This window comes from Labrus mixtus, chromosome 7 (genome assembly GCF_963584025.1).
Source record: "Labrus mixtus chromosome 7, fLabMix1.1, whole genome shotgun sequence".
Lineage (NCBI taxonomy): Eukaryota > Metazoa > Chordata > Actinopteri > Labriformes > Labridae > Labrus > Labrus mixtus.
In genome coordinates, this window is record NC_083618.1 from 505,748 (window position 1) to 518,278 (window position 12,531).

The 12,531-nt window shown below is 37.6% G+C and overlaps 1 protein-coding gene across 3 annotated transcripts in view; it reads right to left on the reverse strand.

Moving 5' to 3' along the window:
* Positions 1 to 11,617, reverse strand: part of rad18 (RAD18 E3 ubiquitin protein ligase) — a 30,880-nt gene extending 19,263 nt beyond the window's left edge. The window contains exons 1-9 of one of the 3 annotated variants that reach the window (XM_061041913.1): positions 11,443 to 11,614; positions 10,624 to 10,702; positions 10,100 to 10,161; positions 9,896 to 9,966; positions 4,847 to 5,274; positions 4,156 to 4,255; positions 2,377 to 2,564; positions 1,235 to 1,305; positions 837 to 897 (exon numbers count right to left, since the gene is read on the reverse strand). In XM_061041913.1, the coding sequence (XP_060897896.1) occupies positions 837 to 897; positions 1,235 to 1,305; positions 2,377 to 2,564; positions 4,156 to 4,255; positions 4,847 to 5,274; positions 9,896 to 9,966; positions 10,100 to 10,161; positions 10,624 to 10,702; positions 11,443 to 11,493 (1,111 nt within the window). In that variant the 5' untranslated portion in view covers positions 11,494 to 11,614. Of the gene's footprint in view, positions 1 to 836; positions 898 to 1,234; positions 1,306 to 2,376; positions 2,565 to 4,155; positions 4,256 to 4,846; positions 5,275 to 9,895; positions 9,967 to 10,099; positions 10,162 to 10,623; positions 10,703 to 11,442 lie in introns of all 3 variants that reach the window. The other 2 variants (XM_061041914.1, XM_061041915.1) reach the window with 2 other exon arrangements.
* Between the last annotated feature and the right edge of the window lie 914 nt (positions 11,618 to 12,531).

Below are 12,531 nucleotides of genomic sequence, written 5' to 3' on the forward strand. Positions count from 1 at the left end.
GTGATTCATTTAGATAACTTGTTTCTAGTGATCTGCAGGGTTGAGATTTAACTAAGAATATTTGCTCAAGAACTTAAAGGCAGAATGTGTGACATTTTACACAAACATATCAGAAAGAGCAATAGCAGAAATAAAGTCTATTCTATATAATTATCTCTCTGACAATGAGTGAGAAGCACAAGTCCCGCCAGCTGTACAGTTGTCAGGCCGTGTTTACATCGTGTTTACATCATGTTTACATCATGTTTACATGGACGGGACGGACCTGCGTACAAAGCTGCTTCTGTCAGGGACGAGAGAAAAGAAGAATAACAGCCTGCCCACTGCTGATTTGGTCAAGTACTGTAAGTGTCTTTAGATCTCGGTCGATCTGTGTCAATTATACATGCAATGTGAAGCTATGAGTTAAGCAAAGTGTGCTAACATTAGCCTGCTAATACAACAATGCAGGCCACAGGAAATTGCAGCTCAAACAAAGGACAATTGAGTCCACCGCTTGCACTTAATGGTGCTTAATTATTGTGTGTTCTAATTGATAACTCCTTTGTGCAAATGTGAGTGGAGGGGGTTTTGAGGTGTCCCGCCGGAGGAGAGCGGAGGATTCAGAATTTTCCATATTGTACTGTTGTTGATGGAAAAAATGAATAAAAACTAAGTTAAAAAAATAAAATAAAACTTAACGCTGATTAATTATCTAAATTCAACAATTATAAATGTGATTTAAAATAATAAGAATTCAAACCGAGAATTTGGGCACATGAGTTACAAGCAGCATCTACCTGAGCTGTTCAGTTTGTAAAGTCAGAGTCCTCAGGTTTAAATAAACAATCACTTACGATAGTTAGAATGCACTTCCTCTATCTCCTCCTCAGACTGCTTCTTTGAGAAAACCAGGACCTGCAAGAGATGTTGACGACATCATGTACATTAGCCATTACCATCAATACAAGAGGAAAGAGCTCAAGAGTAGACAAATTCTTGTTATCACATTCTCCATTTAGTATTTCCCCTAAATGGTACTTTGTCCATCCCTGAGATGGAACAAACCTGTTTCATAAGAGTCTTATTTCTACCTGCCTTTCCTCTTTTACTGAACATCACAGCTACCTGCTTTTTAGCCACAAGCAGTAAAAATTTATAAATAAATTAACTCTACGGGGGAACATTTTTAAAGAAAAAATAATAAAACATTTCAAGCTTTCTTTTCATTTCAGCGATTCCATTAAGTACTCACAGGTTTGGCTTTCCCCTGCAGCTGATTCTTGATCTTCTCATTGGCCTCCACCTCTTTGGCAATATCTTCAGCTTGCAGGGGACAGAGAAATCTTTATTACTCCAGAGATCACAAATATTGCCCGTTATGAGAGCTGTGCTATCGAGCACATAAAACGTTTTATCCCCTTGAGGAAGCTCTTCAGTATGGAGACATTCCTGGGGGGGGGGGGGGGGGCAGTAAATACAAACACAACCTGTTAAGATTAAATCAGTACACACAGAATGTATTCATGTCTCTAAAGCAGGATCACTCGTTAGACTTAGTAGTCATATCATAGATCAGTTATTGACAGAAACATTTAGAGCATGTTTGTTGCTCGCTGAGAGTTGGTTTTTAAGGCTAAATAAATATAAAACATTTGATGGTTCCAGCTTTACCAGTGTGGGGATTACAGACTTTTCCAGTCTCACAGTGACAAAATAAAGACCAGGACTATCTCTAATACTAAAAGCTAGGAGGACATCACTTTGATACAGGGAAATTACCATGTTACTGTCTTCTTAAATTTGAATGGCAAAACTGTTGGGAAATAAAAATGTTAAGAAAAACAAATCTTGCTTTAACTGTGTATGTTTCTTAAACTTAATTTATATTGATTTGTAGAATGAGTGTGTTGTTATATTGTGGTTGTTATAATGTATTCTAATGTTTCCTCATAAAGTGTTTTGTGGTTTTATGTTACTGAATGTTATATATTTTATACACTGTTTACCTAAAGCTTCCACTAGGGACAAGAGTTGAAAATAAGCAATAGCTGACTGAATCACTGTGTGCAGCACATCAGTTTCATGTTCTGTATTAAACTGTGTTTAATTGCATCATCCATATTTATAAAAAAATAAATAAAAATCAATTCAATTTGATTCAGTTCCCAACTAATTGGTAATTGTAGTGAATGTAAGTCAGATCTCCATTGGTTGGTTAAATCACAAACTAATTATTCGGTCATTTTAGTAATTCATCTTCAGCTTTGTTTGATTTATACACACACATATATATACAGTATATATGAAGAGCTACTTTGCTATTCAGAGCCTTGCATGCTGGATAAACATTATAGTGGGTCTGTTATTTTGCTTCAGAAGTCTGAAGATGGTCACCTGATTTTGGGTTTAAGGAATCACACTGAGCGTTGTAGATTTGGACGAACTCCCGGTGTCTTTTGATCATCTGGTCCCGTGAGCCCTGCATGGAGAGGTGGCACTCCCTCAGCCTCCTCTTCAGCTCCTGCAGGGACAGCAGGTTGTACACCGCCTTCCCCATCGGGCGCCTTGTCCCACCAATGGAACTGCAACCAGCAGGCGGACTTGTTCATTTCTGCTTATCATCAGCTATGACTTGATCATGCATCTGTCTGCGCTCAGCTGTAATAAACATCTTAAGACTGCTTGATATAAAGAGGTATCATTAGCTATAAAAGGATTGATGGATTATGTCAGCTTAATCAAATTTATCACACAGCGGCCACATTGGCAGAGCTCATAACAAAGTGATATTAATGGATGGTAGTTGATATTTGTCAGCCCGGTGCAGACGCTCTGATGATCCACAGCCCTGTTATAATCTGGCAAAGACGCCCAATGTCTCTTTTTGGCTACATTTTCTATTTTGCCTTGAATATAAAACATTAAATGGAAGTTATTAAGGCTGGTTGCGGGAGGAATCTTTCTCCTAATGGCTGGCAACAAACAGCCAGAATATTAAAAACTTCTTCACTTCATCATCATGACACCAAGGTCTACTCCTGATGAAGTGTTTTGCACTCTAACACAAATATAACCAATCATTAGCAGAACCTCATAATTTCTGCATGGGTTCTTGAACGCCCTGGAGAAGCTGGTTTCAGAGGCCACTCACAAGGATCAGTTGTCAAGTAACGTCAGAGTGTCTTCAGCAAGTAATGAAGCCAGGTAATTATGGTAAGACTACAAATGTACTAGTAAGAGCAATTGTGTTTTTGCAGTGATTTCCATTTTAAACAAACAAAAGCTTAGAAGGACTAAGTGAAGAGCTGTTTAAGAAAGAAAGGAAGTGCGTAGAAACGATCAAGTCAGACAGTGGAAAGAGCAGGTAGCAGAAAAAGTGTATAAAACAGATGAAGCCAATATCATCCTACTTTATATATAGAGTGAAGTCTGGGAAACAGACGAATATGTGAGCTTAGACCTGATTTACTCTGGCAGGAGTGTCTGACACCCCCCTTAATTCAGAAAGATCTCAGCCAGACTGGGCAGGGTCTGCAAAACCTCAACAGTATATCTAATATGGAAAAGGTGTAACACAATGACTAGAGGGGGGACAGCCGTAAAGGAGATTTTTTTAAGAGCCAAGAAGACTGCCACTGATGTAGAGCATTCAGGATCTATATTCTTAATGTGAAGTTACAGAAATATAGAATAAATCATGTAGGCTATTTGACCATGTCATGTCAGGCCAATGCAAATGTATTTATGTTTTTTAGAAGCCATATGATGTAGCTGTTAAAATGAGCTACATAGCCTAGCAGCCTGCTGCTACATTCTATGATTTGTTTCTCCATTTACAGTAGTTGTAGGCTGATCTGATTTGTCAAAGTATTGATCTGTGCTCATTAATAATTCACATTAGAAAATGAACTGAAAAGTTCCAGAATGTTCTTATTTTCTGTGACTGTACAGAACTGCCTCTATACCAGGACCTTTACAGTACCTCCTAGCCCGACCAACATACTGGGACGAGTAGAGATAAATGTGAACGGCAACACTTCCCCTCTCTTTCTAGTCTTTGGAAAATCTATGAAGAGTCTTTAACTTAAATACTACCTCCTGAAAGAGTATGACAGCATGAGTAAATAATAGTAGAGAGCCTTCCTGTAAGTGTTCGGTGATGAGGCTTTTTACCTCCTCAAGCTCTCCTTCTTCTCTCCTCTGCTCAGACACGTGTCCAGATGCTTGTTGATGAACTGCTGCGGCACGCTCACAGAACACACAGGACACTCCACTGGAAAAAAAAAAAAAGATTCACAAAAAGGAAGGCTAAAATTAGCATCCTAATTTCAAACCATAAATACATTTAAGGTGCTTGAGTCACATTACCCAGTACCAGTGAAAACAACTCACCTAAGATAAAAATAAATCGGCACAGAGCTAACCTTTCTGATTTAAATCAAACTATTTAATAATCTAAAAACAGCAAAAAGCAACAATACACAGCTCTACATTATTCTTACAGGGTGAAAGCTGAGCCTGCTTCTTAGATGTATAGAAGTAAAATAAATTAAAAAGCAAACTTAAGGTGTGATCACAGTAACTGCAAACTTTGGTAATAAACAACAGATGTCCAAAGGCAGTTTTTTTTTTCTTCGACCTATATTGATAATGTTAACGTTTTTTGGTCAGTGAAAGGCAACACTTACAACTTATACAACTGCAGTTTGTATCTTCTGCTGCTTCTGCTGCTTTGGATCTACCAGCAGCATATTCTAGCTTTCCTTTTATGATGACTGAGTGAGATTTCAACCTTAAGAGTCAGTTAACAAACAATTAGCTGAGTGACGCTGTGCTCTTAACCTGCACATTCAAAAGTCTTTACCTTTGATTACAGGCTTTACATCTTTGAATGGTGAAGAGGAATGTGCCATCTCCGCTCCTGTGTTTATAAAGTATGAGCATGTGTCCTCCTGTTTGATTGACATGAACGTCTGCATAGATCCCTCCTCCGCATCAATCGGTTCTTCCTTCACACACACTGGAGGTTGAGCAGTAGCTGAATGCAGATCAGCGCTGATTACATTGGAAGTGCGTGCAGTCCGCGATCCCTGCTGAGTACAATGAGCAGCAGAACTTTCTCGACGGGTTTCTTTCGAGGGAGATGTCTTTGGCCTCTTTTGGAAAAAGTGACTCAAAACGGTGCTCTTACACTTCTGGCCTTTCTCTCTGGGAGTTTTGCATTTGACAGCTGAAGCTGGAGTCTTTGGGGATATTGGAGGAGAGTCAAAATTTGCCTTTGACAACTGCTGCCTGGAAAAAGGAAAAGAAAGGCAAAGTGCATGTGAATGAAAACGTGTGCGGCATGTGATGAAGTGAGCAGTCCACCATCACTCTTTGACAAGATAGAGCTCATTCTGATACATTATGCAGCACCTCCTGCGCCTCTAACAAAAGAAAGTATATACCTCCAAACATTTATCAACAAGTACATGTCAAATAACATAAAGAGGCAAAGGAGGGTGAAAACACATTGTATGTGCAGATAATGGCATTGACAGCTCTTGAACGTCAGCTGCACCTGTTCAATTATCTCTTTCCTTTCCTCCGGAGCGAGAGAAACACTTCTTTGGCTTCAGTCTTGGAAATGTGGAAAGCAAACAAATTGCAACTGGGCCATTACTTGGCAATAAAATGGAACCAATGAGGTGTGTGATGTTCCCTTTTCCATATTTAAAACTTATTTAGACTCACTGTCCCCATTAACACTCGTTCACACACACACAGTATTGCCACAACTGCTTTGCACAAATGTGATATTTCACCCACAAAGACCTTAAAGAAATGTTGTCACCTTCCAGCATAAATCCATGACAATGCATACATCCAGGAAAACAAACACATTCTTTTCAGTCCTTTAAGTCTGATAGATTTCCATAAGTCAAAGAATAAAGGAGGAAAGTTCTATGAAAAATCACCCAAACCATCATGAGTGACTCATCAAAGAGTGGCCGTTTCATACATTGTCTTAACCATTGTTCCTGTGGTTTATTTTGAGCTCATTGGTTGCTTTTAAACGCTTACAGCACTGTGACTCAGCACAACCTGGCTAGTTCCAATGTTCTATCATTACACGTAACAGCCATCAGTTTCTGCCTCATTTGAGTAAAGACGTGTTTCCATATCGTTAGTGTGTCAAATGGTTCTAAATAGTGCTGAGTGCAGGTTTACTGGCTGTTGCCATGGAGAAGACACCTGTCAGAAGAGCAAATAAGTCCTTATTTTAAAACATTACGTACATAAAAGGTTTACTTTGCGTTTAAAACTAGTCACTGAAGTTATGCAATGACCTCTAAGGATGTGAAGTGTAGGGGATTTTTTTTTTTGTTAAGTAATAAACGCAAAGAAACACCTCTTTAAAAAATGCTTTAAATAATCTGCACCACCAATGGTCCAAAAAACAGTTAAAAGTCTCAATGACAACAAAATGGTATTCCTTCTATTGGCATTACCTTATTGTAGCTCAGACACCATAAAAATATATGAAAAATGATTTTTCTGACTCCTCTTCCAAAATAAAACTCAATGTCTGCCCGGGCTTGACTTGAACTCATTGTAGGTGGAGAACGAGGACGTGGAGCTGATCTAAATATAACAGTTCAATCCGACCGTATCCAAAACTCATTATTCTGAAGGGGGAAGGACACTCAAGCCATTAATAATATACAGACCATATCTCTCAGGGTATTATGAATGGAAGGGAGGCTTGGCAGTGGCTGCAAACTCATACTTTAAAATGACCAATTTACTGGAAACAAAGCAAGGCACAAAAAGAATAAGAAATGAGCTACAATATGTAAAAATCAAGACACTGGGAAACACACCAAGAATCCCTGTGAGGTCAAAATGCTGTTATGAGGGAATCAACACAGAAGTTTAAGCTTTTAGTTTGAAGTCTGATTGACACCCTAACCCGACCTAAGACCCACAAACAAGTCAACAACAACTACTTAAATTACAACACTAGTTACATTTATTTTGTCCCATGGTTCTTTTCATAATTAGTAAGTATAAAGATGTGTTTATTTTTCTATGCATTAACCTGTTTTTCCTGCATTATTCTTACGAAGAAAAACATTTTTCTCCAGCGATAAAATACTACTATGGCCATTATAGCCCATAGTAATTCAAATATCTTGTTTACTGCTGCACAGTCGAAAGTCTTTTCACTACAAAATGTGTTAAAAGAGTTACAAAAGGTGAGTGCTAACAGTGCATTTTTTTACATTGCTGAGGTTGAGGTGAGTATGTTTCATATGTGAATTCATAGAGGGAAAATGAAAAGAGGGCTGTACACTCACTTGTGAATTTGCTCACCATATACAGTATATTGTTGTAAGTGGAGCATTCTGTAAGTGACTCAGTAATGAGGTAAGCTCTCAGGGTTAAGAGTTTCTTTTTGTTTTAGTTTTGTTTTTTCCCTCTCTTTCGTGTAAAACAAAAGGAGAACAGGCTTGATAATATGTTTTACCCAGGCCCAACTTTTTCATGTGACAGAGACAGTTCTTGTCTTTGGGCAGTAGATATCATTCGGTGCAAATGAGTAAATCCAAAACAAAGACTAACTGTTTGAGAAAAATCTATTACCACGTAACAACAAGACTTTATGACAGAGCTATCTATCAAAGAAAGAATTGCGTGCTTTAGCCGCCCAACACTAGACAACAGGAAATTAAAAAACTGAACACAGAGGAGATGCGTAAGCGACTCATCTCAGCAGTGATGACAATCAGAGAGGGTGAAGTTTGAAGAGAGACCTCTCAGAGTGGGATAATATTGAGGTAATCAATGGAAAGGTAAACTGACAACTATAATATCGTATAAAAGCAATCATCCCATATATTTACATTAGCCAGTTATTTTTGTTGTTTATTATACAGGGACAAAGCTCACTGATTAACTTAAAGCCAGTCTGTGTCCGCCTAGCAGGGTGAGAGTGAGACCCATCCATAATGCACCCAACACAGACCAGTCATAAAACGTCATAGACTTATCTATTTCTGAAAAAGCAGCAGCATGACCCCGAGGAGATGTGTCCTCCGTTGTCCTTTCATATTATCACTTTTTCACAGGAAAAAGACTGATACAAAATGAGGATCATATGATGAGAAAGAAATTATGACCTTAAACCAGGAGGCCATAGAGTGTCCAGCTGAGCCCCAAGATTGTAAATTGTAGTTTATTTCACTAAAGAAAAACAGTATGACACTGCAGAAAACAGCTGCACATGAAGCAGAAGTGAGCACAAGTAAACAGCTATAAGCTGTACCCGTGCGGCCAGTGCCACCAATAACAAAACATTAAGGAAAATGTTTTCCTACACTGCAATGAATGTCACTGCAGAAAAAAAATCCAATTTAAAGAACCAAGAAATGTCTTTTAGACCAGCTCAGCCTGGATACTGCTCCCTCTGCCTACATACTAATCTAATGAAAAAAAAAAAAACTCAGCCCCTAAGCAATACAACTCAGAGAAACGTGCCCTGTGCGACCCCAGCTTATGAAAACAAAATCCCCATTTGATTTACAGAAAATCCGTAAAATCACAAGTAGATTACTGAAAGGCAATTATAAGCATTTTTCTAATGCTGGTAAATTGAAGTTAAGTGAAACAGGTTCCCTTGTGGACATATTGTAATCTGCACAATAACAAGTAATCCCCCCTGAAATCCCCATGGTAAACCTTTTTCTCCTCAGTTCCTCGAGTCTGGATGTGTACAGACGTACAGAAGGTGCACCTGTGTTCAGAGTAAAAAGGTTTACATGGAAAACTTTTGGGAAAAGTCTTATGTCCTGATCTGTTATTTTCAATTATTGTGGTCTCTCTCGAAGGAAAAAATAATCAAATGTAAAAACTTTTTTGTGGTTACAAAAAGGACCGTTCAAGTTTGTGGATTTCATTGTTCTATGATGATAAAGTAAGGTAGCAGTTTCTTAACTTCAACCATCTGTGTCTCTTCATGCTGTCAAATGTTTTAATGACGTATTATCAGATGACCACAGCTTGTACTGAAAAAAACCCCTACATTTAAAATGGATGAGTGTTGAAGTGCTAGGGATGTAACAGTATCGTCAACTTCACGATATCCAGAGTTCAAAAGTGTCTTGACACCGTCGTGGTTTGTGACGGTATGAAACGATGGGTCTTATGGGCAGAAAGTGTAGTTCTGTTTCTGCTGCAGAGGAGCAGGGTGGAGGGAATTGGGAACTAGGGAAACAATTGTCTAATGAAGCCCCCATAATTTTTTGCGTTCTCCTCGCTGCCTCAGATATAGAACAGTGACACGGGAAATGGTGGACACCAACTTTATTTGCGAGGGAGTAGGCTACAGAAAGACGATTTTAAATCTGACATGTGGAAGCATTTCGGTTTTCCTGTGTCGAGAAATGAAAAAGCAGAAAAGGTGCCAGACAAACAAAAAACAGTATGAAGACACTGCCAGACTGCGGTAACCTACACGTCAGGGAATACGAGTCACCACTTGGCAAATAGTCATCCCCGAAAAGATGCTAAAAAAAGTACAGCCAAGCCAAAGATTCTAAAGGAAGCGTTTGCCTAACCTATTATTCCATTTTACAAAAAGGGACTTCAGGTCATTTGACCCATCTCATACCCTGTCTCAATGTCCAATCATTGTTTAATAAATGGCCATCTCTCTTTATATTTAATAACAATTAATATCGCAATATTATTGTATTGTGAGATTCTGATGTTGTTACATCCCTACAAAGTGCACACTTTGAATTACTTCACCCCTCTTACAATTGTAGTTCTGATTTTAAAAACAGCTAATGATGATGCAGTCTGCACACAGGTCCATTTATAAAGTTAGTCCTGATGGACATAAGACAGTTCTAATGTGTTGTAAGGTTACCTTGCAGCTCGAAAGTTTACAACTAAATCATCCAACAAACGGTTGTTCCTTAGATCTTGTTCTGTTGCTGCCTAAAAGAAAAGGAAAAATTATGTAAGAGGGTAATCTTTACCCGGCTAACACAGTGTATTACAGATAACAACCTGCAATCCTGAATTCTTAATTTGAGCTATGACTCTGATGACTATGCAGATTCATACTTACTGTATTGCAAAGAGGACACTGCAGCTTATAGGACAGAAATTTTCGGATACACAAGGAGCAAACTGTGGAATAAATTGCAAACAATACTTTAACAAAGCAAAACTTAGAAGGAGAAAAAGGATGCAGAGTCTATTAAAACAATAAGATGCAAGCTAAGATCCATCCACCTAAATAAACTGATCTAACTTAAGCAAGGAACTCATACTGTTATTGTCAGAGAAAAAGGGAGGAACCAGACACTACAAATGCTTCATTTGTTTCTGGAGTGGCTGGATTACACACTTACTGCAAAAAACTCCACTATTTTCAAAAGAAATCAAGTATTATTCAGATGTTTAACTAACTGCCTAACTGCAAAAGTAGTTGTTTTTTAAGACTCTCTGCTGCTTCATTTTGCTCTTTGTACAACCCACTCAAAGTAGTATATTGTACATACTCAAAACATTGCTATACATTCAATAACAGCAACAGCAAAAAAAACACCTCAGCTACAGTTAAAGTTTTTCTGCTTGTTTGTTACTTACAGTTGTGAGAACATTTAGTCATCATTGTTATGTTGAGGAAGTCGAAGCAAATGGGACACCTGAGCAGGGTGTCAACATTCTGTACAAGAGAGAAATCTCAGTCAGTGACTCATTGATACTTATGTTCAAAATAAGAATAAACAGGAGAGTTAGCAACACAGACTTTTTTGGTGAATCTAAGCTATCATAACCAATGCTGAGATAGTTGCATTAGTAATTCATACTTTCATTTAAATTAATTTAGCATGAAAAGAGACTTCCTTAAGTCTATCTATAACCAACAAAGTATGGACATTGTAAATTATAGAATTTCCGAGCTTGATTGCGTCACTTTCAATAAACAAAAGTGTAACAACAAGACAACCTACACATGCTCCTTGTGTTTATTTTCATGGTAAATATTGTAATGGACAGAGTAACACTCAGCATTTCCTTACAAACCCGTTATCCAGGTAAATGTTTGTTTTGGCAGTGTAGCAGTCATGACGTCAACGTTTCATCTACGTTGACCATGAAATGACCACAGGGTTCAAAGTGACGTCATGTTTCATATTTTAAACTGAAGTTGATTGTTGTTGTTGTTGATATTTGGCTCTGTTGTACCTTAAAGGTTAGCTTATCTTACATTTACAATTGTTATTCAAGCAAACAATCCACCTCAAGATAAAGGATCCGAATCTTTAAAAGGTTTTTAACATAACTGTCTTGAAATGACTGACTCGTTGAGTAATGTGGGAAAGCTATTGTTTATGTTTTCTTTAGCTAAGAGCTAACAGCCGTGTTAGCTCAGGACCATTTGAGACTAAATTCATCACTTACATTTAAAGATGACAGGCCAGGGGGGAAATCCGCTTCAACCTGAAAGGCCATGTCAGTAAACAAAACTTACTATTGGAGACAATAACAAATCTTATAGTTAGGGCGGCTGGTAGCAATCAAAGTCCCGCTCGAAGGGACGCAGGATGTCTCGCGCGTTGTGTCATTTGACGACTTCCGGTAAGTATTTGGATTTCCGAAAGAAAGTGAGAAAAGTTGTCATTCGTTTTTTAATAACATCAGACATTTTAAATACTCAAAAATGACGAACATTTTTTTTGATAATGTTTTGACAAAATTCAGAACCATGGATGTCAAAATTTGACCACAGAAAAACGTGTTTTGGTCTCCTGGAGGAAGTAAAACAACATGAAGCTGTGCGTAAAAAAAAGAGGCTGTAAAAAAAAAAATTCAGTAAAGCTCAGACATATCTTGTTCTTTGCTACATTATTGTAGCAAAGAACAACAAGAACAACTGATGATTTTTTTTCCCAGTTATATTCTATCAAACAAACCACAACAATGGATAGGAAATGTGTCTATTTGCATTGGCATAATTGCACTTCTAACACTTCTAAATCTGCAGACTTGCCTGATGACTTTTTCTGACTGGTTTCTCTTGGATTGATGGTATTTTTTTATTGTAATTGATGAACAAAGTAAAGTAGCTTATTTATTGAACAAGTCTTGGTACAGTAGGTACAACAGCATAATGATATAACACTTAGTCTAAAATAGTCTATCCTCATTTCCATTTGTTTTCTAAAATGGCTGTTTGTTTACAGGATGCCATATAATTAGATATGTAATTTCTACTTTTTTTTTTTTTTTTTTTACAATTTTAACATTTTATTACATGTTATAGCAAGGGTTAACTCAGCCATGCAGAATAAACATGCTATGCTAAATGTTTCTATTGCTGTGTTTAATCTTATGGATTAAATACTTTATTTATATTGAATACCACTCTATGTTAAACATTTATGAATCAGTGCAGGTCATTTTGAAGGACTCTATACATATTAGGAGAAACCCTAAGCTGAAGGACCCAAAAGCCATACAAATTTCAGGTTCATACAATAAAAAAATGAA